We start from the raw sequence: 27,994 nt of genomic DNA, 5'->3' as shown, positions 1-27,994 counted from the left end.
TTAACGAATTTAAGCGATCTTATAAACAATTTCTTCTAGAAGAGTAAATTAAACCACTGTACAATTTATTGTTACCGTATGTTCTTCATAAGTACTATGAACTCCGAGGTACTATGTATTTCCTTTTGATATATCACTTTGCTGTCAAACATTGTATATAACTATGGTAGGGGACAGACTTGAATAGCTGTAAGGCTGCTTTTTCACAAAAACTTGTTGGGGGGGGGATATATTTTTATTTTTTTTATTTATTTTTTTTTGGGGGGGACTTGAAAATATATGGATAGTGTACCTGAAAAAATGTTATGGGTTGTACCTGAAAATTTTATGGGTTGTACCTGAAAATTTTGTACCTGAAAATAAATTAACATCATGACTTTTCAAACATGGGAAAATAAGCTTTTAAAATGTTGGTTTTCCTTTGTCAATAATAACAACAACAACAACAACAACAACAACAACAACAACAGCTACAAACAACAGTTGCTCACAAGTTAGTAAAATGAAAAACAAAAACAGTCAAATTTTAATTTTCTTTTAATAAACTGTTAATGTAATGATAAATTGAAATGGGCGAATTGAGTGGTACAGATTGTTTTTTGTCTGAAAATACCAGTGTCTTTCATGTACACTACTATCTACTGAAATTTGGTTCATTTAATGTGTGAAATTACCTTTACACTGTACTGAAAATATTCTTTGTGACATGACTGTGTTTTGGTTTGTGGTTAACACAATGATATGTAACTTTTTCATGTAAATTCTTACTAGTATTAAATGACAGACAAATATGACAGACAACATTTTACATTTGCAGCTCTTGGTTAGTTAAAAAAAATGAGTTGGAAAAGGTTCATCTCAGCCTGCCATCAAAATGTAAAAGATGCACCTGCACTAAAACATACTTGACAAGTATCAAAAACTTCTGTGCAAGGTATTTTTTCATCCTATAGATATGACTATAATTTTCAACATAAACTTTTAATAACACATTCTAAATATTTCCTAAAATTAGCATATTGGCAACGTCTGCTACATGTGAAACAGAAGACAATATCTCACAAGCTGAGTTAACAGAGAAAAAGTAAAAAAAGTTTTTTGCACATACTTTTCAACTTTGCATGAATATACTATTACTTGTAAATATAAAGATAAATAAATAAACTTTGACATAACTCTCAATATAAAGTTACCCTAAAGATATATATGGCAGGAATGAGGTAGTGAACTGAAACAATATGAGCAAATACTCCAATATAGTCTCAATAAACATTTTCATAAAGTAGTGTTTGCACAAACTGTGGAATTTTTTTGGAATGCTTATAAAAACATATCTCTGTAAAACATATCTGAATATAAATTTGATGAATATGACTGGGATGCGCTTGTCAGAAACGGTGACATTTCCAAATTGAAAGTGAAAGAACTTGATAAGTACCTTTCCAACTATGAAATTCCAGCTGTGGCAGGAATGCACAAAATAGACAAAGTTGAGGCTGTAAGATGCCACTATTATCAATCTAAAGAAAGTGAGAGTGATTTGTCATCTGATGACAGTGACAGTGAGAATGATGATACAGCTAGTTCCAACTCTGATGAAGTTGAAGGAGAAATTGGGTCTGATGATGATGACAATGCCATGTTTATATACACAAGATCTGGAAGGAGAGCTACCACTTGGAAATCAAAAATTTAAATAAACACATTCTGAGACTTTGTTTAAAATCCTGCATTCACCTTTGTAATCCAATGTCAAAACCAGTCCAATAATCAGGCTCTTACAAGGTAAATGTATTACCAGGTTCATTAAGATATATAATTACTATGATAATAGGGCCATCTTAATTATCATTACCACTAATATATATCACTTGATTCCTATTCTGTTAGATGAAATGTGGCTGGTATGTTTGAGTCATACATTTATTTTCTTTTGACATTATATTGAACTAATTTACATCAAATAAGAACGGGATACATGGCAATGCATTTTATTAAGAGTTTTTTCAGTGTTATTTAGACCAATTTGATTTCTTTTAGCACACATTTAGGAAACTGAACTGGAACAATACAGTATAAAACTCTCTTTAGATAACATGTGCATCACAATTGACATTCAACTGTAACACTACTAGTATAATGTACTGATACAATATTGAACAGAAAACAAAGACTCAGTTGGTCTGCTGATCATTTTACAAGAGTTATTCAAAGTGTAATTCAAGTATATGTTGTTTTTTGGAAAGGCAATGCACTGGTTAACATAACATTTTGTTTTAACTGGTGTTTGTGTATATATATACACACAATATACAAATTGATTATATATATAATGGACAAAGTTGGTATTAAGTGTATTATGTACAGTTTTGTACTTGGTATGGAATGTTAACGCACTGGAAGAGTATTCCAAAAAAAATTATTCGGGTGGGGGGTACTTGAAAATTTATTCGGGTAGGGGGGGGTACTTGAAATATTTGGGGCTTTGGCAGGGGGGGGGGGTACTTGAAAAAGTTTGGAATATGGCAGGGGGAGGTACTTGAAAAAAAATTAGGGTTTTACAAAAAATCTCCCGACCCCCCTAACAAGTTTTTGTGAAAGCAGCCTAAGCTAAATCCTGATTCCCCCATTTACCCACGAAATAGTATTTTTGTATGTGTATTTGTAATGTTCATTTGTGCTTTTGGTAAATAAACACTATATATATACAATAGATATCCCACAGTGTCCCTATCCTGAAGACCCTACTCCACTGGTGATATGACAAACACTAATTAAACATCAGGGAGTGAAAGATGAATAGAGAAACTTGCTGCTAGTAGGTAGTTGTAGAACAGCTTGAGACAGGCTAAAGAGATACAGTTGGTCGAACATTGTTGTAGTGATTTATCCAACCGTTCTGTACTGCATACTGTGACCAATAGAGAAACTTGCTGCTAGTAAGTAGTTTCAGCACAGCACAGCTTGAAACAGGCTAATAACAGATACAGTTTGTAGAGGAAACAATTGTTGCACTGTCCTTGTTCTTGTTGATGACATCACAAGAGTTGCTTTAATTTTTTATTATAAAGCATACTATGATTTTGAATGACGGACATCTATTGCAGAGCTTAGCGAGCTCGAGAGACATCAAAGGACCACTAGGAGAGCTGGACCATATAGCTGCAATAATTGTAGCGTCTTGTTGCGGTTTTGTGGGGGTGGGGGGTGGGTGGGTTTTTTTGTGTTTAACCCGCACCTTAGGTGCGGGTTAAACACAAAAACTTAAAAAGTCACCAAAACAGACGAAATAAACCCACAAAACCGCAACAAGACGCTACAATTATTGCAGCTATGGACCATAGAGCTCGAGAGATATGGGGCAGCGCATGGGCATGGATATGGGGAGGTGCAGTGCGCCCCCAACGCTAACCTGTGTACGTGATTTTTAGCATGAGAATGGGAGACTGTTGGGGATTCCCCATTACTCAACATGTTCATACCATTACCAACTCGCCGCGGCTGCTACGCATTTCACAGTGACTTCCCTATTCACACGGAACGTGAAGTGTCGGAGCATTCGTAAGAGCAGTGTGTTCTTCCTTGTTTTTTCTACGAGTGCCCCCAGGTTGAAGATTGACTTACTCAAGTGTACAGTACTGACTTGAGTTTTCTCCAACGCTGTTGCTTGTTGTAATTTGTAAAGACTAAAGTACACTGTTGGTAAGTGAAATATGATATTGATAAGATTGTGTAGTACCAGGAAGTACACGTATACAACCAGACTGTTGTGGAGATACCGGAATGTGTATGCGACCATGGATCTAATATTGTTAGGGCAGGATGTGTTCACCATCATTGGACAGTTGTCCTCCTGCAAAAAAATGTCCCTTTCTTTTGGAACGTTGTCAGAATCGAGTCTCGTACACCGTTTAAAAGGAGGACGACCATCGTATCCCTTAACTTGTATCAATCTATAAATAGTACTATGGTGATGGATCAACTCGTCCCATTTCAACTCGTCCAATTTTCAACTCACCCCATTTTCAACTCGCCCCAACTCTTTACAATATAATTTACCTGTGCATATATGAAATCGAAGCTAGAAGTACTCAGATTGGAGGGTCTGTGGTATCTCGTATTCCACTAATGAAGTACCACTGCTAGCTGTAAACACATACTACAATACTTAGGGGAGAACCATTTGATTTCGGGGGGGGGGGGTATGGAGGATTTTGAGAAGAAAAAAATTTGTTTCCAGGTGAACCAGAAAAAAAAGAATTTTGATCCTGTAATGGCTTGAGAAAAAAAAATTGTCATAACAGACAGAAGTGAAAAAAAAATTTGTCACAATGCACCAGAAATGAGCAAATTTGGAAACCTTATTCTCATGTATTCTTTGGCGGCGCGGCAAATGTTTTTAATACAAGTATAAATTCCTGTTTTTTTACAGCACTTATCATTAAAGCATGCACTATATAGCTCTGCTTTAAACCCAAGTGCACACAAAGTTTTCCTTTCCTTTTCTGACCCAAAAAAACATTTCAGGATTTTTGTTGCAGTATCTCAATGACACAGTCAATATCTGAAGGGGACTATTTGGATTCTGTAAATTAAGACAATTTGCTAATTCTTCTACTTGCACAGAACAAGTTATTTAGAGGTACAGTTGTGAACCATTGTGATTTGGTATAGGTATGAATAACGCATTACAAACAATGACTAATTAAATAAAAATTTGCACAGCTACTCCATTTCAAAAAAAAAAAATTGATGCAGGACTGACAGTAGAAAAAAAAATTGCTGTCACTCTGACTGGAAAAAAAAAATTTGCTCCCATACCTACTTCCTCCATACCCCCCCCCCCAGAAATCAAATGGTTCTCCCCTTAGTTGCGTTAACTAGGGAGCTGGGAGGAGATGCGTCTCCAAAACCCATACGCGCGGAAGTCGTAAGCGTGTCAGTCACTAATATTCGATCTCCTGGTTATTATCATTATTATTTCTTATTTTGGTTGTAAACATTAAGTCCTAATGTGAAAAGTGATAATTCATGACTGAGGAAAGTTGTTGTGCTAGTATAAGTTCTAGATCTACCAAACACTTAGCCAAAACCCACACCACTTTCTGCTACGAAATGTTACATTTGCTACGCTTCAACTGGCCACGTAGGTAAAATCATGTAAATTTTTCTGTCCCAGTACTTCGAGTCCATGTATCGTTTAGATTTATAAACGTTACTAGTGTTATTGGGGCGAGTTTAAAATGGTACGAGTTAAAATTGGGACGAAATGAATCGCAATCATTATAAATGTATCACACATGAAAAAAAATATTGATTCAATTCAGTGTCTATAAGTATATATGTTAGTTTTGTCTACACTCTCATTCCAAAACACTCAAGTTCATACACATGACCAAATATATAGGAGGACGCCTGTATGTTTTATTCTGAAAATATTATTTGCCAAATACCGTATGTTCCATATCTTGTTGCGAGAGGTCATTTTTCCGGTATAACAGAAAAATTACCTCAGGTAGTAAAATGTGGAACAGTATTTGGTAATTTAAATACCAGTATACGTCACCTGCGACTATATATGAATTCATTTTTGAATGTCTAAAAATGCTGTTTCATTTCAAAATAAAATCACTTTCACATTATATACTGCACATTTTAGTTTCGCATGACAACTTTTTCCAAGACAGAATTGGATGTTAAATCTAGCACAGATTTTACCAAACTCTTGCTAGATTGTTCATCCTGTAATATTCATGATTATTTTAGGAATTATACATACTATCATAGACAAAAGAAAGTTCAAGTTGTCGGTCTGTTCACTGCACAACTTTCCATTTATCTCTCGTACCACACTTGTGACTAGTATTGTCAAACTCTGATATATATATATATATATAACTCAGTGAGTGTCAATCTGCTAAGACAGTGCTCTATACCGCAGTGGCAGAGCGCAATAGTTTTGGTAGTTCTGGAACTCTTTCTTGGTTGTAACTCAAAGTCTCACGCATAGTGCGATCATCAGACAACAAAGACAAAGTGCGATCATCAGTTGTCTGATGATCGCACTATGCGTGAAACTCCGAGTTACAACCAAGAAAGAGTTCCAGAACTACCAAAACTATATATATATATATACCATCCAACAATCCCGACGCATAATTGTCCAATCAGGTTGTTTATGAAGTCATTATGTAGATCAACATGTGCAGCTGAAATGAACTCATTGCCAAGAAAATTCAAATCAGGTGTGCTTTGATTTCTGGAAGTAAATAATAACTACCACCACTACTAAGGGATGGTTCTAATGTGTTCAGGGGAACAAATCTTGAATATTGTCTTTGATTGCTACTCTTTACATGTGACAGTGACTGCGTCCAATCAAATTCATTCTGAATCTCACATGCACACTAAGACAAACAGTAGGGAAGCTAACAACATCTCCAACATGTACAGTATTTTGTTGGTAGCAAATCAGATTAATATTGTTACATTTATAAATAGAAAAATATATTTAACAAACCAGTGACATGTCAGTATTTTGCTGATTATGGAAATATTCTGCTTCTTTTTTTTCTTTTTGACAGAATAAAGAGCTGAAAAGAAGACAGAAAGTAGCATGGCAGAAGACATAGACCCAAACACCAATTTAAATAAAATCCCATATAAAATTCTATTAACGTTACATAAATATTTAGATACATTAGATTCACAGAGGAACTGGAGAAGCTTGATAGCAGCTATTCCAGATAACCCATATACGTAAGTATTTGTCTCTAATAAATTAGTAATTGATTGCCCTCCTTGTCATATGTGTCTTGGGATTAAATTCAGCCAATATCATTATTATACAAATTTCATCACTTTGCTACTTTTCTACTCCAAAGCTCACTGGTCATATGTGATGTATGCATCTTAGGTGTACATGTCATTTTTGGTTGTTTATGTAGAAAAAAAAATTTGATACCAAGTCATCAAAAAGCAAAACTTTCATGTGTTTCCAAGTACCGTGTGTAATCCCAAGGTATGTCTTAATTTGATCTGTTCTCTTGTACTCATTTGTTTCTCTGTCTGTCATTTTAAATTTGTCAAAAGTCATAATTGCTCAGGAGACCCCCAAAATTCACATGTGACTTGGACAACATACTGCAGCTGTGCTTTACTGAGCAATGAGGAACAAAACAAATTGGTACTGTTAGAAAACTGACACCAAGTCCGATAATATACCTTGGGATTTCATATAAGTGAAAAAACACACAAAACTTCTGAATTTAAAGGGGTACAAGCTGAGTTTATACATTTTTGGGTAAAATTTATGCTGCATATTTATTGTACTTACTGAAGCATATTAATCATTATGTAACTATCACTTGCAATTGACTGAACTCAAACCTGGTGATAATACAGTATATAACATACATGTATAAACAATCTGATGACGTCATTTTTGATACTTATAAAAAAAAAGTTGAGGCATCCTGACGAGGCAAGCAGCTGTTCTAACAAAACCAGTTTGATGACATGTGTCGACATTAATATTATTAATAGACTGAGTATAATAGTTTTATTAAGGTTTTATGTAAGTATTTTCACATTAGTAAAATGTTTGAAGCTAAGCCACTTTAAGTGTCAAACTCTTTGTTGTATTTAGTCTCATAGCAAATACACACAAACAATGAGCAGTACATGATCACTAAAGCTCTAATGATGTTGATTATAAGTTTATCACCAAGCCTACATGTCTGACACATATATTATTTTCATCTTTTGATACTACAATATGGGTAGATAAGGACAACACTCCAGACTTCTTGTCAGAAGTGTTATTCCTATATCTACCCATACACATGTATATAAGTGTCAGTATTAAAGATGTGTGTGACACATAGTTAGGGATAAAATGAATACCTCAATGTAGGATTCAAAACTAAATTCTCTTAGACCTCAGACCCCCCCCCCCCCCCCCCCCCAACTAAAGTGGCCAAAATTGATAATTGTTCAGCCAGCACAATCAATATCAAATCAGTATGTACCCCGGTAGTAGTATATACTATGAATACAAGGCCAGTGTGTATTGAGAAAATTGCTCTTTTATCAACACTTTATTGTCTTTGTAAAAGGCTGACAGCAATAACAACAAGAGTAGAAACCAGTATTTGAACAACTGTGAACATTGTGCTATGATTTCATGGATGGCCTGAAAAAGTACATTTATGGACGGCATAATACCTTGTTGTTTTTATATTGATCTCTCAGAGCTTGTTTGTTAGTCTCTCAAAATCGTTTGATGGATTTTTGTACAGTGTGTTAGGAGAGCATACATCTGGACTGGTCAAATGACTTACCAAATGTACCCGCTGTCCCTAACAGACACAATGAAAAGAAATTTAAAAGAGTGAGATGTATGCGTCATCTGCATGCACACACAGTGAATGTCATGTATTTTGACCTCATTCCCCAACATGTCTTCACTGTCATACATTTACTAGGAGTGAAAATTCTTACATTTCGCGATTGGACATTTTTCCCGAAATATTTCTATTTTGAGGTGCAAAACAGATTCAATTAAAAGTAAAATCAATTTTGTAAGATGAGAACTAAAATGGGTCAAACCCACCTTCATCAGGTGTTTGATACTAAGAAAAACATTGGTGCTCTAATGTGTGCATGGAGGTGTAATACATTTATAAGTGGTTTATTTCATTTAGACTAAATGTAGCAAAAAAGGCAATCTTGCTATTGAAGTGACACAGTGTGGCATATACAGTTTCTTATTAGTTTCTGTGTTGTATCAAACAGAAAAGCAGCATCGTATTGTGAAATTGACAGTATATATGCATGTTTTGATGCACATAATCATGATACATAATTATGTAATAATTGATAATTTGTTGTATGACTTACAGGAATAGTGCAGATGTTGAAAACTTCAGTTTAGAATTAATGCGAGGTGGCAGCCCCACTGCATCATTGTTACGAGATCTTGGTAACCGTGGATACACTGTCAGACAGCTTATCTCTTACTTGGAATCCATGAAACATGAAAATGCTTTGAAACTCATTAAAAAGGAGGGTAAGATTTTATTGTACTCTTGTAGCACAGATGATTAGAAATTCACTCTTATAACAAAGGCACAGTTTGAAATGGTCAACTTAATGAGATGGGGTAGGATGTAATATAGATGGTGATAGAGGTGGGGTAGGGTGTAATATAGATGGTGATAGAGGTGGGGTAGGATGTAATGTAGATGGTGATAGAGGTGGGGTAGGATGTAATATAGATGATGACGGGTGGGGTAGGATGTAATATAGATGGTGATAGAGGTGGGTTAGGATGTAATGTAGATGGTGATAGAGGTGGGGTAGGATGTAATATAGATGGTGATAGAGGTGGGGTAGGATGTAATATAGATGGTGATAGAGGTGGGTTGGGATGTAATGTAGATGGTGATAGAGGTGGGTTAGGATGTAATATAGATGGTGATAGAGGTGGGTTGGGATGTAATGTAGATGGTGATAGAGGTGGGTTAGGATGTAATATAGATGGTGATAGAGGTGGGTTAGGATGTAATGTAGATGGTGATAGAGGTGGGGTAGGATGTAATATAGATGGTGATAGAGGTGGGTTAGGATGTAATATAGATGGTGATAGAGGTGGGGTAGGATGTAATATAGATGGTGATAGAGGTGGGGTAGGATGTAATATAGATGATGATAGAGGTGGGTTAGGATGTAATGTAGATGGTGATAGAGGTGGGGTAGGATGTAATGTAGATGGTGATAGAGGTGGGTTAGGATGTAATGTAGATGGTGATAGAGGTGGGGTAGGATGTAATATAGATGGTGATAGAGGTGGGGTAGGATGTAATATAGATGGTGATAGAGGTGGGTTAGGATGTAATATAGATGGTGATAGAGGGGTTAGGATGTAATATAGATGGTGATAGAGGTGGGGTAGGATGTAATATAGATGATGATAGAGGTGGGGTAGGATGTAATATAGATGGTGATAGAGGTGGGGTAGGATGTAATATAGATGGTGATAGAGGTGGGGTAGGATGTAATATAGATGGTGATAGAGGTGGGTTGGGATGTAATGTAGATGGTGATAGAGGTGGGTTAGGATGTAATATAGATGGTGATAGAGGTGGGTTAGGATGTAATGTAGATGGTGATAGAGGTGGGGTAGGATGTAATATAGATGGTGATAGAGGTGGGGTAGGATGTAATATAGATGGTGATAGAGGTGGGTTGGGATGTAATGTAGATGGTGATAGAGGTGGGTTAGGATGTAATATAGATGGTGATAGAGGTGGGTTGGGATGTAATGTAGATGGTGATAGAGGTGGGTTAGGATGTAATATAGATGGTGATAGAGGTGGGTTAGGATGTAATGTAGATGGTGATAGAGGTGGGGTAGGATGTAATATAGATGGTGATAGAGGTGGGTTAGGATGTAATATAGATGGTGATAGAGGTGGGGTAGGATGTAATATAGATGGTGATAGAGGTGGGGTAGGATGTAATATAGATGATGATAGAGGTGGGTTAGGATGTAATGTAGATGGTGATAGAGGTGGGGTAGGATGTAATGTAGATGGTGATAGAGGTGGGTTAGGATGTAATGTAGATGGTGATAGAGGTGGGGTAGGATGTAATATAGATGGTGATAGAGGTGGGGTAGGATGTAATATAGATGGTGATAGAGGTGGGTTAGGATGTAATATAGATGGTGATAGAGGGGTTAGGATGTAATATAGATGGTGATAGAGGTGGGGTAGGATGTAATATAGATGATGATAGAGGTGGGGTAGGATGTAATATAGATGGTGATAGAGGTGGGGTAGGGTGTAATGTAGATGGTGATAGAGGTGGGGTAGGATGTAATATAGATGGTGATAGAGGTGGGGTAGGATGTAATATAGATGATGATAGAGGTGGGTTAGGATGTAATATAGATGGTGATAGAGGTGGGGTAGGATGTAATATAGATGATGATAGAGGTGGGTTGGGATGTAATGTAGATGGTGATAGAGGTGGGTTAGGATGTAATATAGATGGTGATAGAGGTGGGTTAGAATGTAATGTAGATGGTGATAGAGGTGGGGTAGGATGTAATATAGATGGTGATAGAGGTGGGTTAGGATGTAATATAGATGGTGATAGAGGTGGGGTAGGATGTAATATAGATGGTGATAGAGGTGGGGTAGGATGTAATATAGATGATGATAGAGGTGGGTTAGGATGTAATGTAGATGGTGATAGAGGTGGGGTAGGATGTAATGTAGATGGTGATAGAGGTGGGTTAGGATGTAATGTAGATGGTGATAGAGGTGGGGTAGGATGTAATATAGATGGTGATAGAGGTGGGGTAGGATGTAATATAGATGGTGATAGAGGTGGGTTAGGATGTAATATAGATGGTGATAGAGGGGTTAGGATGTAATATAGATGGTGATAGAGGTGGGGTAGGATGTAATATAGATGATGATAGAGGTGGGGTAGGATGTAATATAGATGGTGATAGAGGTGGGGTAGGGTGTAATGTAGATGGTGATAGAGGTGGGGTAGGATGTAATATAGATGGTGATAGAGGTGGGGTAGGATGTAATATAGATGATGATAGAGGTGGGTTAGGATGTAATATAGATGGTGATAGAGGTGGGGTAGGATGTAATATAGATGATGATAGAGGTGGGGTAGGATGTAATATAGATGGTGATAGAGGTGGGGTAGGATGTAATATAGATGGTGATAGAGGTGGGTTAGGATGTAATATAGATGGTGATAGAGGTGGGGTAGGATGTAATATAGATGGTGATAGAGGTGGGGTAGGGTGTAATATAGATGGTGATAGAGGTGGGGTAGGATGTAATATAGATGGTGATAGAGGTGGGTTAGGATGTAATGTAGATGGTGATAGAGGTGGGGTAGGATGTAATGTAGATGGTGATAGAGGTGGGGTAGGATATGATTGGGGATAGGTACAAGTCATATCCAAGATGATCAGAATAGTGCATGGTCATATCGCTTAAATGCATTTATTTAAGATCCAAGTCATATTTGTGTGCATTTACTGTTGAGAATACATATATATCTCATACAACGCTAAATAAATGTTTACTAGCTACACTCCCTATGGCATACATGTAGGTTGTCCCAGTTTGATGAGACATGACAAGTTGTCACGTTAGCAAACCACTCTCGCCTCTCATGATGTCGTAGACATTTTAAATAACTCAAAGTAAGTCAATATAAATTATTCTCTGTTTCTTTAGTATCATACTGTCTTGTTATAGTCCCAATTATTTCTGTTTTCTTCAGAACCGGTTCACATCACTAAGCAACCTAAATCTGCATCATTGATGGAGAAGCAAACATTGCGTTTGACATGTGAAGCAACAGGATTCCCTTACCCCAAGTATCAATGGTTCCGAACTATCCTTGAAGAAGTTAACGGCATGATTGATAGGAAATGTCAGATTATCCAAACGGGTACTGATAAAGTCCTTGAAGTTCAAAATGTGGATGATGATGATAGTGGCTTATATATATGTCGCATTCACAATAGAATCAGTTACCAATTTACAAAGTGGGTGCAAGTAGATGTCATAGTCAAAAATGGTAAGCTTTCCATACATTGTACAGACAGAAAGATCCATTGTAGTCTACATTCCTTGTATGTAATACATTTAGCTAGTCAGTAACAACAACTTTTCAGTCTGAAGTACACAATCATATGTTAGTTTTTTCTTACTTCAATAATATGTAAAAACTATTTCTAAACAGAAAAGTATGTACCAATGTTTTTGCCTGAATTACACCCCAAACTATGTATTTGTTGATTGATGCATACTATTTACTGGAAAAAAAATTCTGGAAAACAAATTCTGTAAGTGCAGTACATGTAATACATGTAACTAATAACCCTCCTACAACGGTCTAGGTAACCTCGACTAGATTATTTTTAGTTATGGTAATACCTAATCTGGGGTGATTGGAAGGATAGCCCTCGTACAAGGGTCTGGGTAACCAAGACTAGATTATTTATAGTTGTGGTTATACCTAATCTGGGGTGATTGGAAGGATAGCCCTCGTACAAGGGTCTGGGTAACCAAGACTAGATTATTTGTAGTTGTAGTAATACCTAATATGGGGTGATTGGAAGGATAACCTTCCTGTAAGGGTCTGGGTAACTAAGACTAGATTATTTATAGTTGTGGTTATACCTAATCTAGGGTGATTAGAAGGATAACCTTCCTGTAAGGGTCTGGGTAACCAAAACTTTTATTACATGTGGTTACAAACAATATGATCTGGATTGTTTGCATCGGTAACTGATTCTGATTCATGTTTACCCATAGACTGATATACATAAACAACTGCCATACCATATCTTTACCATAGACTGGTATACATAAACGACTGCCATACCATATCTTTACCCATAGACTGGTATACATAAACAACTGCCATACCATATCTTTACCATAGACTGGTATACATAAACAACTGCCATACCATACCTTTATCCATAGACTGGTATACATAAACAACTGCCATACCATACCTTTATCCATAGACTGGTGTACATAAACAACTGCCATACCATATCTTTACCATAGACTGGTATACATAAACAACTGCCATACCATATCTTTACCCATAGACTGGTATACATAAACAACTGCCATACCATACCTTTACCCATAGACTGGTATACATAAACGACTGCCATACCATACCTTTACCCATAGACTGGCATACATAAACAACTGCCATACCATACCTTTACCCATAGACTGGTATACATAAACAACTGCCATACCATATCTTTACCCATAGACTGGTATACATAAACAACTGCCATACCATATCTTTACCCATAGACTGGTATACATAAACAACTGCCATACCATATCTTTACCCATAGACTGGTATACATGAACAACTGCCACACCATACCTTTACCCATAGACTGGTATACATAAACAACTGCCATACCATATCTTTACCCATAGACTGGTATACATAAACAACTGCCATACCATATCATTACAAAATGCAGGTACATTATTAAATTCAGTATGGTACATATCTGTGAGCAGTAAGTGCCAATATTAGATTCAGTATGGTACATGTACATGTATGTGATCAGTTGTACATGTGCCAGGCAGAGATATGCCACAATTTGCACATTTTAAACAAAGCAAAAAACACTTTGAAACTTTATGGCTGATTACATAGTGGTTTTGTACTTATTATCAGTTGTACAACAAAGTTTTTTGCTATATTTTTTGTGCAGAGCCATTGAAAATAGCAGTCCAGCCAGAATCCAAAATAGTTGAAGAAGGAAAAGCTATTAAGTTAGTGTGTGCTGCTATTGCTAAGCCAGCTCCTATTTATCAATGGTTTAGATACGATCAGTATATTGAAAGAGAGACATCATCTGAATTATATGTGAGTACAAACGTTAACGTTCATTCTACATGTATGTCATGTATTGATTAGTAATTCACAAGAACATACTTGTAGAAAGTAATTTCTTTATCTTTGTCATATAGAATCTATAAAAGTGAATTGCAGATCATATACATGTTGTATCTCTTTGTATCATTGTAAAACAGTTTGAAAGTGTCACAGTCCAATTCTATAATTAGATAATTATGTACATTGTACAGCTGTGAGTACTTGAATTGGTCTGTGTGTGTGTCTGTGCGTGTGTTTGTATATTTGTGTGTGTATGTATGTGTGTGTGTGTTAGTATATTTGTGTGTGTATGTGCATGTGCGTGTATTGTGTACATGCATGTATTTGTGTGTGTGTGTGTGTGTGTGTGTGTGTGTGTGTGTGTGTGTGTGTGTGCAAAACTTCAAACATAAGTATCTCCAATTTACATGTAATTACCTTATATTCAGCTTATGTGTGGTGTACAGTGCAATTTTTGATGTCATATTATTTTTCAATTGTGTGTTTTTATTGGTACTTTGTACAGTGGGAGAAAGCATTACCAGAAGACAATGCTGTGTACCGTTGTAAGGTATCCAATATGAACGAAGAAGTGTGGTCTGATGCAGTGCAAGTAACAATCAGTAGGTGTATCTATTAGTTACTGATAATTGATGCAGTGCAAGTAACAATCGGTAGGTGTATTAGTTACTGATAATTGATGCAGTGCAAGTAACAATCGGTAGGTGTATTAGTTACTGATAATTGATGCAGTGCAAGTAACAATCGGTAGGTGTATTAGTTACTGATAATTGATGCAGTGCAAGTAACAATCGGTAGGTGTATTAGTTACTGATAATTGATGCAGTGCAAGTAACAATCGGTAGGTGTATTAGTTACTGATAATTGATACAATGCAAGTAACAATCAGTAGGTGTATCTATTAGTTACTGATAATTGATGCAGTGCAAGTAACAATCAGTAGGTGTATCTATTAGTTACTGATAATTGATGCAGTGCAAGTAACAATCGGTAGGTGTATCTATTAGTTACTGATAATTGATGCAGTGCAAGTGACAATCAGTAGGTGTATCTATTAGTTACTGATAATTGATACAATGCAAGTAACAATCGGTAGGTGTATTAGTTACTGATAATTGATGCAGTGCAAGTAACAATCGGTAGGTGTATTAGTTACTGATAATTGATGCAGTGCAAGTAACAATCGGTAGGTGTATCTATTAGTTACTGATAATTGATACAATGCAAGTAACAATCAGTAGGTGTATCTATTAGTTACTGATAATTGATGCAGTGCTAGTAACAATCAGTAGGTGTATCTATTAGTTACTGATAATTGATGCAGTGCAAGTAACAATCAGTAGGTGTAACTATTAGTTACTTATAATTGATACAATGCAAGTAACAATCAGTAGGTGTATCTATTAGTTACTGATAATTGATGCAGTGCAAGTAACAATCAGTAGGTGTATCTATTAGTTACTGATAATTGATACAATGCAAGTAACAATCAGTAGGTGTATCTATTAGTTACTGATAATTGATGCAGTGCAAGTAACAATCAGTAGGTGTATCTATTAGTTACTGATAATTGATGCAGTGCAAGTAACAATCGGTAGGTGTATTAGTTACTGATAATTGATGCAGTGCAAGTAACAATCGGTAGGTGTATCTATTAGTTACTGATAATTGATACAATGCAAGTAACAATCGGTAGGTGTATTAGTTACTGATAATTGATGCAGTGCAAGTAACAATCGGTAGGTGTATTAGTTACTGATAATTGATGCAGTGCAAGTAACAATCGGTAGGTGTATCTATTAGTTACTGATAATTGATACAATGCAAGTAACAATCAGTAGGTGTATCTATTAGTTACTGATAATTGATGCAGTGCTAGTAACAATCAGTAGGTGTATCTATTAGTTACTGATAATTGATGCAGTGCAAGTAACAATCAGTAGGTGTAACTATTAGTTACTTATAATTGATACAATGCAAGTAACAATCAGTAGGTGTATCTATTAGTTACTGATAATTGATGCAGTGCAAGTAACAATCAGTAGGTGTATCTATTAGTTACTGATAATTGATACAATGCAAGTAACAATCAGTAGGTGTATCTATTAGTTACTGATAATTGATGCAGTGCAAGTAACAATCGGTAGGTGTATCTATTAGTTACTGATAATTGATGCAGTGCAAGTAACAATCAGTAGGTGTATCTATTAGTTACTGATAATTGATGCAATGCAAGTAACAATCGGTAGGTGTATCTATTAGTTACTGATAATTGATGCAGTGGAAGTAACAATCAGTAGGTGTATCTATTAGTTACTGATAATTGATGCAGTGCAAGTAACAATCAGTAGGTGTATCTATTAGTTACTGATAATTGATGCAGTGCAAGTAACAATCAGTAGGAGTATCTATTAGTTACTGATAATTGATGCAGTGCAAGTAACAATCGGTAGGTGTATTAGTTACTGATAATTGATGCAGTGCAAGTAACAATCAGTAGGTGTATCTATTAGTTACTGATAATTGATACAATGCAAGTAACAATCAGTAGGTGTATCTATTAGTTACTGATAATTGATGCAGTGCAAGTAACAATCGGTAGGTGTATCTATTAGTTACTGATAATTGATGCAGTGCAAGTAACAATCAGTAGGTGTATTAGTTACTGATAATTGATGCAGTGCAAGTAACAATCAGTAGGTGTATTAGTTACTGATAATTGATGCAGTGGAAGTAACAATCAGTAGGTGTATCTATTAGTTACTGATAATTGATGCAGTGCAAGTAACAATCGGTAGGTGTATTAGTTACTGATAATTGATGCAGTGCAAGTAACAATCAGTAGGTGTATTAGTTACTGATAATTGATGCAGTGCAAGTAACAATCGGTAGGTGTATTAGTTACTGATAATTGATGCAGTGCAAGTAACAATCGGTAGGTGTATTAGTTACTGATAATTGATGCAGTGCAAGTAACAATCAGTAGGTGTATTAGTTACTGATAATTGATGCAGTGCAAGTAACAATCAGTAGGTGTATTAGTTACTGATAATTGATGCAGTGGAAGTAACAATCAGTAGGTGTATCTATTAGTTACTGATAATTGATGCAGTGCAAGTAACAATCGGTAGGTGTATTAGTTACTGATAATTGATGCAGTGCAAGTAACAATCAGTAGGTGTATTAGTTACTGATAATTGATGCAGTGCAAGTAACAATCGGTAGGTGTATTAGTTACTGATAATTGATGCAGTGCAAGTAACAATCAGTAGGTGTATTAGTTACTGATAATTGATGCAGTGCAAGTAACAATCAGTAGGTGTATTAGTTACTGATAATTGATACAATGCAAGTAACAATCGGTAGGTGTATTAGTTACTGATAATTGATGCAGTGCAAGTAACAATCAGTAGGTGTATCTATTAGTTACTGATAATTGATGCAGTGCTAGTAACAATCAGTAGGTGTATCTATTAGTTACTGATAATTGATGCAGTGCAAGTAACAATCAGTAGGTGTATCTATTAGTTACTGATAATTGATGCAGTGCAAGTAACAATCGGTAGGTGTATTAGTTACTGATAATTGATGCAGTGCAAGTAACAATCGGTAGGTGTATTAGTTACTGATAATTGATGCAGTGCAAGTAACAATCGGTAGGTGTATTAGTTACTGATAATTGATACAATGCAAGTAACAATCAGTAGGTGTATCTATTAGTTACTGATAATTGATGCAGTGCAAGTAACAATCAGTAGGTGTATCTATTAGTTACTGATAATTGATGCAGTGCAAGTAACAATCGGTAGGTGTATCTATTAGTTACTGATAATTGATGCAGTGCAAGTGACAATCAGTAGGTGTATCTATTAGTTACTGATAATTGATGCAGTGCAAGTAACAATTGGTAGGTGTATCTATTAGTTACTGATAATTGATGCAGTGCAAGTAACAATCGGTAGGTGTATTAGTTACTGATAATTGATGCAGTGCAAGTAACAATCGGTAGGTGTATCGATTAGTTACTGATAATTGATACAATGCAAGTAACAATCAGTAGGTGTATTAGTTACTGATAATTGATGCAGTGCAAGTAACAATCGGTAGGTGTATCTATTAGTTACTGATAATTGATACAATGCAAGTAACAATCAGTAGGTGTATCTATTAGTTACTGATAATTGATGCAGTGCTAGTAACAATCAGTAGGTGTATCTATTAGTTACTGATAATTGATGCAGTGCAAGTAACAATCAGTAGGTGTAACTATTAGTTACTTATAATTGATACAATGCAAGTAACAATCAGTAGGTGTATCTATTAGTTACTGATAATTGATGCAGTGCAAGTAACAATCAGTAGGTGTATCTATTAGTTACTGATAATTGATACAATGCAAGTAACAATCAGTAGGTGTATCTATTAGTTACTGATAATTGATGCAGTGCAAGTAACAATCGGTAGGTGTATCTATTAGTTACTGATAATTGATGCAGTGCAAGTAACAATCAGTAGGTGTATCTATTAGTTACTGATAATTGATGCAATGCAAGTAACAATCGGTAGGTGTATCTATTAGTTACTGATAATTGATGCAGTGGAAGTAACAATCAGTAGGTGTATCTATTAGTTACTGATAATTGATGCAGTGCAAGTAACAATCAGTAGGTGTATCTATTAGTTACTGATAATTGATGCAGTGCAAGTAACAATCAGTAGGAGTATCTATTAGTTACTGATAATTGATGCAGTGCAAGTAACAATCGGTAGGTGTATTAGTTACTGATAATTGATGCAGTGCAAGTAACAATCAGTAGGTGTATCTATTAGTTACTGATAATTGATACAATGCAAGTAACAATCAGTAGGTGTATCTATTAGTTACTGATAATTGATGCAGTGCAAGTAACAATCGGTAGGTGTATCTATTAGTTACTGATAATTGATGCAGTGCAAGTAACAATCAGTAGGTGTATTAGTTACTGATAATTGATGCAGTGCAAGTAACAATCAGTAGGTGTATTAGTTACTGATAATTGATGCAGTGCAAGTAACAATCGGTAGGTGTATTAGTTACTGATAATTGATGCAGTGCAAGTAACAATCGGTAGGTGTATTAGTTACTGATAATTGATGCAGTGCAAGTAACAATCAGTAGGTGTATTAGTTACTGATAATTGATGCAGTGCAAGTAACAATCAGTAGGTGTATTAGTTACTGATAATTGATACAATGCAAGTAACAATCGGTAGGTGTATTAGTTACTGATAATTGATGCAGTGCAAGCAACAATCGGTAGGTGTATTAGTTACTGATAATTGATGCAGTGCAAGTAACAATCGGTAGGTGTATTAGTTACTGATAATTGATGCAGTGCAAGTAACAATCAGTAGGTGTATTAGTTACTGATAATTGATGCAGTGCAAGTAACAATCAGTAGGTGTATTAGTTACTGATAATTGATACAATGCAAGTAACAATCGGTAGGTGTATTAGTTACTGATAATTGATGCAGTGCAAGTAACAATCAGTAGGTGTATCTATTAGTTACTGATAATTGATGCAGTGCTAGTAACAATCAGTAGGTGTATCTATTAGTTACTGATAATTGATGCAGTGCAAGTAACAATCAGTAGGTGTATCTATTAGTTACTGATAATTGATACAGTGCAAGTGACAATCAGTAGGTGTATCTATTAGTTACTGATAATTGATGCAGTGCTAGTAACAATCGGTAGGTGTATCTATTACCGGTAGTTACTGATAATTGATGCAGTGCAAGTAACAATCAGTAGGTGTATCTATTAGTTACTGATAATTGATGCAGTGCTAGTAACAATCAGTAGGTGTATCTATTAGTTACTGATAATTGATGCAGTGCTAGTAACAATCGGTAGGTGTATCTATTAGTTACTGATAATTGATGCAGTGCAAGTAACAATCAGTAGGTGTATCTATTAGTTACTGATAATTGATGCAGTGCAAGTAACAATCGGTAGGTGTATTAGTTACTTATAATTGATGCATTGCAAGTAACAATCAGTAGGTGTATTAGTTACTGATAATTGATGCAGTGCAAGTAACAATCGGTAGGTGTATTAGTTACTGATAATTGATACAATGCAAGTAACAATCGGTAGGTGTATTAGTTACTGATAATTGATGCAGTGCAAGTAACAATCAGTAGGTGTATCTATTAGTTACTGATAATTGATACAATGCAAGTAACAATCGGTAGGTGTATTAGTTACTGATAATTGATGCAGTGCAAGTAACAATCGGTAGGTGTATTAGTTACTGATAATTGATGCAGTGCAAGTAACAATCGGTAGGTGTATTAGTTACTGATAATTGATGCAGTGCAAGTAACAATCGGTAGGTGTATTAGTTACTGATAATTGATGCAGTGCAAGTAACAATCGGTAGGTGTATTAGTTACTGATAATTGATACAATGCAAGTAACAATCAGTAGGTGTATCTATTAGTTACTGATAATTGATGCAGTGCAAGTAACAATCAGTAGGTGTATCTATTAGTTACTGATAATTGATGCAGTGCAAGTAACAATCGGTAGGTGTATCTATTAGTTACTGATAATTGATGCAGTGCAAGTGACAATCAGTAGGTGTATCTATTAGTTACTGATAATTGATGCAGTGCAAGTAACAATCGGTAGGTGTATCTATTAGTTACTGATAATTGATGCAGTGCAAGTAACAATCGGTAGGTGTATCTATTAGTTACTGATAATTGATACAATGCAAGTAACAATCAGTAGGTGTATCTATTAGTTACTGATAATTGATGCAGTGCAAGTAACAATCGGTAGGTGTATCTATTAGTTACTGATAATTGATGCAGTGCAAGTAACAATCAGTAGGTGTATCTATTAGTTACTGATAATTGATGCAGTGCAAGTAACAATCGGTAGGTGTATCTATTAGTTACTGATAATTGATACAATGCAAGTAACAATCAGTAGGTGTATCTATTAGTTACTGATAATTGATGCAGTGCTAGTAACAATCAGTAGGTGTATCTATTAGTTACTGATAATTGATGCAGTGCAAGTAACAATCAGTAGGTGTATCTATTAGTTACTGATAATTGATACAATGCAAGTAACAATCAGTAGGTGTATCTATTAGTTACTGATAATTGATGCAGTGCAAGTAACAATCAGTAGGTGTATCTATTAGTTACTGATAATTGATACAATGCAAGTAACAATCAGTAGGTGTATCTATTAGTTACTGATAATTGATGCAGTGCAAGTAACAATCGGTAGGTGTATCTATTAGTTACTGATAATTGATGCAGTGCAAGTAACAATCAGTAGGTGTATCTATTAGTTACTGATAATTGATGCAATGCAAGTAACAATCGGTAGGTGTATCTATTAGTTACTGATAATTGATGCAGTGGAAGTAACAATCAGTAGGTGTATCTATTAGTTACTGATAATTGATGCAGTGCAAGTAACAATCAGTAGGTGTATCTATTAGTTACTGATAATTGATGCAGTGCAAGTAACAATCAGTAGGAGTATCTATTAGTTACTGATAATTGATGCAGTGCAAGTAACAATCGGTAGGTGTATTAGTTACTGATAATTGATGCAGTGCAAGTAACAATCAGTAGGTGTATCTATTAGTTACTGATAATTGATACAATGCAAGTAACAATCAGTAGGTGTATCTATTAGTTACTGATAATTGATGCAGTGCAAGTAACAATCGGTAGGTGTATCTATTAGTTACTGATAATTGATGCAGTGCAAGTAACAATCAGTAGGTGTATTAGTTACTGATAATTGATGCAGTGGAAGTAACAATCAGTAGGTGTATCTATTAGTTACTGATAATTGATGCAGTGCAAGTAACAATCGGTAGGTGTATTAGTTACTGATAATTGATGCAGTGCAAGTAACAATCAGTAGGTGTATTAGTTACTGATAATTGATGCAGTGCAAGTAACAATCGGTAGGTGTATTAGTTACTGATAATTGATGCAGTGCAAGTAACAATCGGTAGGTGTATTAGTTACTGATAATTGATGCAGTGCAAGTAACAATCAGTAGGTGTATTAGTTACTGATAATTGATGCAGTGCAAGTAACAATCAGTAGGTGTATTAGTTACTGATAATTGATACAATGCAAGTAACAATCGGTAGGTGTATTAGTTACTGATAATTGATGCAGTGCAAGTAACAATCAGTAGGTGTATCTATTAGTTACTGATAATTGATGCAGTGCTAGTAACAATCAGTAGGTGTATCTATTAGTTACTGATAATTGATGCAGTGCAAGTAACAATCAGTAGGTGTATCTATTAGTTACTGATAATTGATACAGTGCAAGTGACAATCAGTAGGTGTATCTATTAGTTACTGATAATTGATGCAGTGCTAGTAACAATCGGTAGGTGTATCTATTACCGGTAGTTACTGATAATTGATGCAGTGCAAGTAACAATCAGTAGGTGTATCTATTAGTTACTGATAATTGATGCAGTGCTAGTAACAATCAGTAGGTGTATCTATTAGTTACTGATAATTGATGCAGTGCTAGTAACAATCGGTAGGTGTATCTATTAGTTACTGATAATTGATGCAGTGCAAGTAACAATCAGTAGGTGTATCTATTAGTTACTGATAATTGATGCAGTGCAAGTAACAATCGGTAGGTGTATTAGTTACTTATAATTGATGCATTGCAAGTAACAATCAGTAGGTGTATTAGTTACTGATAATTGATGCAGTGCAAGTAACAATCGGTAGGTGTATTAGTTACTGATAATTGATACAATGCAAGTAACAATCGGTAGGTGTATTAGTTACTGATAGTTGATGCAGTGCAAGTAACAATCAGTAGGTGTATCTATTAGTTACTGATAATTGATGCAGTGCTAGTAACAATCAGTAGGTGTATCTATTAGTTACTGATAATTGATGCATTGCAAGTAACAATCAGTAGGTGTATTAGTTACTGATAATTGATGCAGTGCAAGTAACAATCAGTAGGTGTATTAGTTACTGATAATTGATGCAGTGCAAGTAACAATCAGTAGGTGTATTAGTTACTGATAATTGATGCAGTGCTAGTAACAATCAGTAGGTGTATCTATTAGTTACTGATAATTGATGCAGTGCTAGTAACAATCAGTAGGTGTATCTATTAGTTACTGATAATTGATGCAGTGCAAGTAACAATCGGTAGGTGTATTAGTTACTGATAATTGATGCAGTGCAAGTAACAATCGGTAGGTGTATCTATTAGTTACTGACAATTGATGCAGTGCAAGTAACAATCAGTAGGTGTATTAGTTACTGATAATTGATGCAGTGCAAGTAACAATCGGTAGGTACGTGTATTAGTTACTGATAATTGATGCAGTGCAAGTAACAATCAGTAAGTGTATTAGTTACTGATAATTGATGCAGTGCAAGTAACAATCGGTAGGTGTATTAGTTACTGATAATTGATGCAGTGCAGGTAACAATCGGTAGGTGTATCTATTAGTTACTGATAATTGATGCAGTGCAAGTAACAATCAGTAGGTGTATTAGTTACTGATAATTGATGCAGTGCAAGTAACAATCAGTAGGTGTATTAGTTACTGATAATTGATGCAGTGCAAGTAACAATCAGTAGGTGTATCTATTAGTTACTGATAATTGATGCAGTGCAAGTAACAATCAGTAGGTGTATCTATTAGTTACTGATAATTGATGCAGTGCAAGTAACAATCAGTAGGTGTATCTATTAGTTACTGATAATTGATGCAGTGCAAGTAACAATCGGTAGGTGTATTAGTTACTGATAATTGATGCAGTGCAAGTAACAATCAGTAGGTGTATCTATTAGTTACTGATAATTGATACAATGCAAGTAACAATCAGTAGGTGTATCTATTAGTTACTGATAATTGATGCAGTGCAAGTAACAATCGGTAGGTGTATCTATTAGTTACTGATAATTGATGCAGTGCAAGTAACAATCAGTAGGTGTATTAGTTACTAATAATTGATGCAGTGCAAGTAACAATCAGTAGGTGTATTAGTTACTGATAATTGATGCAGTGGAAGTAACAATCAGTAGGTGTATCTATTAGTTACTGATAATTGATGCAGTGCAAGTAACAATCGGTAGGTGTATTAGTTACTGATAATTGATGCAGTGCAAGTAACAATCAGTAGGTGTATTAGTTACTGATAATTGATGCAGTGCAAGTAACAATCGGTAGGTGTATTAGTTACTGATAATTGATGCAGTGCAAGTAACAATCGGTAGGTGTATTAGTTACTGATAATTGATGCAGTGCAAGTAACAATCGGTAGGTGTATTAGTTACTGATAATTGATACAATGCAAGTAACAATCGGTAGGTGTATTAGTTACTGATAATTGATGCAGTGCAAGTAACAATCAGTAGGTGTATCTATTAGTTACTGATAATTGATGCAGTGCTAGTAACAATCAGTAGGTGTATCTATTAGTTACTGATAATTGATGCAGTGCAAGTAACAATCAGTAGGTGTATCTATTAGTTACTGATAATTGATGCAGTGCAAGTAACAATCGGTAGGTGTATTAGTTACTGATAATTGATGCATTGCAAGTAACAATCAGTAGGTGTATTAGTTACTGATAATTGATGCAGTGCAAGTAACAATCGGTAGGTGTATTAGTTACTGATAATTGATACAATGCAAGTAACAATCGGTAGGTGTATTAGTTACTGATAATTGATGCAGTGCAAGTAACAATCAGTAGGTGTATCTATTAGTTACTGATAATTGATGCAGTGCTAGTAACAATCAGTAGGTGTATCTATTAGTTACTGATAATTGATGCAGTGCAAGTAACAATCGGTAGGTGTATTAGTTACTGATAATTGATGCAGTGCAAGTAACAATCGGTAGGTGTATCTATTAGTTACTGACAATTGATGCAGTGCAAGTAACAATCAGTAGGTGTATTAGTTACTGATAATTGATGCAGTGCAAGTAACAATCGGTAGGTACGTGTATTAGTTACTGATAATTGATGCAGTGCAAGTAACAATCAGTAAGTGTATTAGTTACTGATAATTGATGCAGTGCAAGTAACAATCGGTAGGTGTATTAGTTACTGATAATTGATGCAGTGCAAGTAACAATCGGTAGGTGTATCTATTAGTTACTGATAATTGATGCAGTGCAAGTAACAATCAGTAGGTGTATTAGTTACTGATAATTGATGCAGTGCAAGTAACAATCAGTAGGTGTATTAGTTACTGATAATTGATGCAGTGCAAGTAACAATCAGTAGGTGTATCTATTAGTTACTGATAATTGATGCAGTGCAAGTAACAATCAGTAGGTGTATCTATTAGTTACTGATAATTGATGCAGTGCAAGTAACAATCAGTAGGTGTATCTATTAGTTACTGATAATTGATGCAGTGCAAGTAACAATCGGTAGGTGTATTAGTTACTGATAATTGATGCAGTGCAAGTAACAATCAGTAGGTGTATCTATTAGTTACTGATAATTGATACAATGCAAGTAACAATCAGTAGGTGTATCTATTAGTTACTGATAATTGATGCAGTGCAAGTAACAATCGGTAGGTGTATCTATTAGTTACTGATAATTGATGCAGTGCAAGTAACAATCAGTAGGTGTATTAGTTACTGATAATTGATGCAGTGCAAGTAACAATCAGTAGGTGTATTAGTTACTGATAATTGATGCAGTGGAAGTAACAATCAGTAGGTGTATCTATTAGTTACTGATAATTGATGCAGTGCAAGTAACAATCGGTAGGTGTATTAGTTACTGATAATTGATGCAGTGCAAGTAACAATCAGTAGGTGTATTAGTTACTGATAATTGATGCAGTGCAAGTAACAATCGGTAGGTGTATTAGTTACTGATAATTGATGCAGTGCAAGTAACAATCGGTAGGTGTATTAGTTACTGATAATTGATGCAGTGCAAGTAACAATCGGTAGGTGTATTAGTTACTGATAATTGATACAGTGCAAGTAACAATCGGTAGGTGTATTAGTTACTGATAATTGATGCAGTGCAAGTAACAATCAGTAGGTGTATCTATTAGTTACTGATAATTGATGCAGTGCTAATAACAATCAGTAGGTGTATCTATTAGTTACTGATAATTGATGCAGTGCAAGTAACAATCAGTAGGTGTATCTATTAGTTACTGATAATTGATGCAGTGCAAGTAACAATCGGTAGGTGTATTAGTTACTGATAATTGATGCATTGCAAGTAACAATCAGTAGGTGTATTAGTTACTGATAATTGATGCAGTGCAAGTAACAATCGGTAGGTGTATTAGTTACTGATAATTGATACAATGCAAGTAACAATCGGTAGGTGTATTAGTTACTGATAATTGATGCAGTGCAAGTAACAATCAGTAGGTGTATCTATTAGTTACTGATAATTGATGCAGTGCTAGTAACAATCAGTAGGTGTATCTATTAGTTACTGATAATTGATGCAGTGCAAGTAACAATCAGTAGGTGTATTAGTTACTGATAATTGATGCAGTGCAAGTAACAATCAGTAGGTGTATTAGTTACTGATAATTGATGCAGTGCTAGTAACAATCAGTAGGTGTATCTATTAGTTACTGATAATTGATGCAGTGCTAGTAACAATCAGTAGGTGTATCTATTAGTTACTGATAATTGATTCAGTGCAAGTAACAATCGGTAGGTGTATTAGTTACTGATAATTGATGCAGTGCAAGTAACAATCGGTAGGTGTATCTATTAGTTACTGATAATTGATGCAGTGCAAGTAACAATCAGTAGGTGTATTAGTTACTGATAATTGATGCAGTGCAAGTAACAATCGGTAGGTACGTGTATTAGTTACTGATAATTGATGCAGTGCAAGTAACAATCAGTAGGTGTATTAGTTACTGATAATTGATGCAGTGCAAGTAACAATCGGTAGGTATATTAGTTACTGATAATTGATGCAGTGCAAGTAACAATCGGTAGGTGTATTAGTTACTGATAATTGATACAATGCAAGTAACAATCGGTAGGTGTATTAGTTACTGATAATTGATGCAGTGCAAGTAACAATCAGTAGGTGTATCTATTAGTTACTGATAATTGATGCAGTGCTAGTAACAATCAGTAGGTGTATCTATTAGTTACTGATAATTGATGCAGTGCAAGTAACAATCAGTAGGTGTATTAGTTACTGATAATTGATGCAGTGCAAGTAACAATCAGTAGGTGTATTAGTTACTGATAATTGATGCAGTGCTAGTAACAATCAGTAGGTGTATCTATTAGTTACTGATAATTGATGCAGTGCTAGTAACAATCAGTAGGTGTATCTATTAGTTACTGATAATTGATGCAGTGCAAGTAACAATCGGTAGGTGTATTAGTTACTGATAATTGATGCAGTGCAAGTAACAATCGGTAGGTGTATCTATTAGTTACTGATAATTGATGCAGTGCAAGTAACAATC

General features: G+C 35.2%; 1 protein-coding gene across 1 annotated transcript in view; it reads left to right on the top strand.

Annotated features, from left to right (window-relative positions):
• The first annotated feature begins 3,447 nt into the window (after nt 1–3,447).
• The window catches only part of LOC144443541 (mucosa-associated lymphoid tissue lymphoma translocation protein 1-like), a 37,660-nt gene continuing 13,113 nt past the window's right edge, over nt 3,448–27,994 (top strand). Inside the window, exons 1-6 of the mRNA XM_078133067.1 lie at nt 3,448–3,702; nt 6,585–6,759; nt 8,904–9,070; nt 12,322–12,621; nt 14,303–14,457; nt 14,993–15,089. Of these exons, the coding sequence (XP_077989193.1) occupies nt 6,617–6,759; nt 8,904–9,070; nt 12,322–12,621; nt 14,303–14,457; nt 14,993–15,089 (862 nt within the window). The 5' untranslated portion in view covers nt 3,448–3,702; nt 6,585–6,616. The remainder of the gene's footprint in view (nt 3,703–6,584; nt 6,760–8,903; nt 9,071–12,321; nt 12,622–14,302; nt 14,458–14,992; nt 15,090–27,994) is intronic.

This window comes from Glandiceps talaboti, chromosome 12 (assembly GCF_964340395.1).
Source record: "Glandiceps talaboti chromosome 12, keGlaTala1.1, whole genome shotgun sequence".
NCBI lineage: Eukaryota > Metazoa > Hemichordata > Enteropneusta > Spengelidae > Glandiceps > Glandiceps talaboti.
Note: the sequence above shows the minus strand (reverse complement) of the source record. Positions and strands in the feature narration are given on the sequence as shown.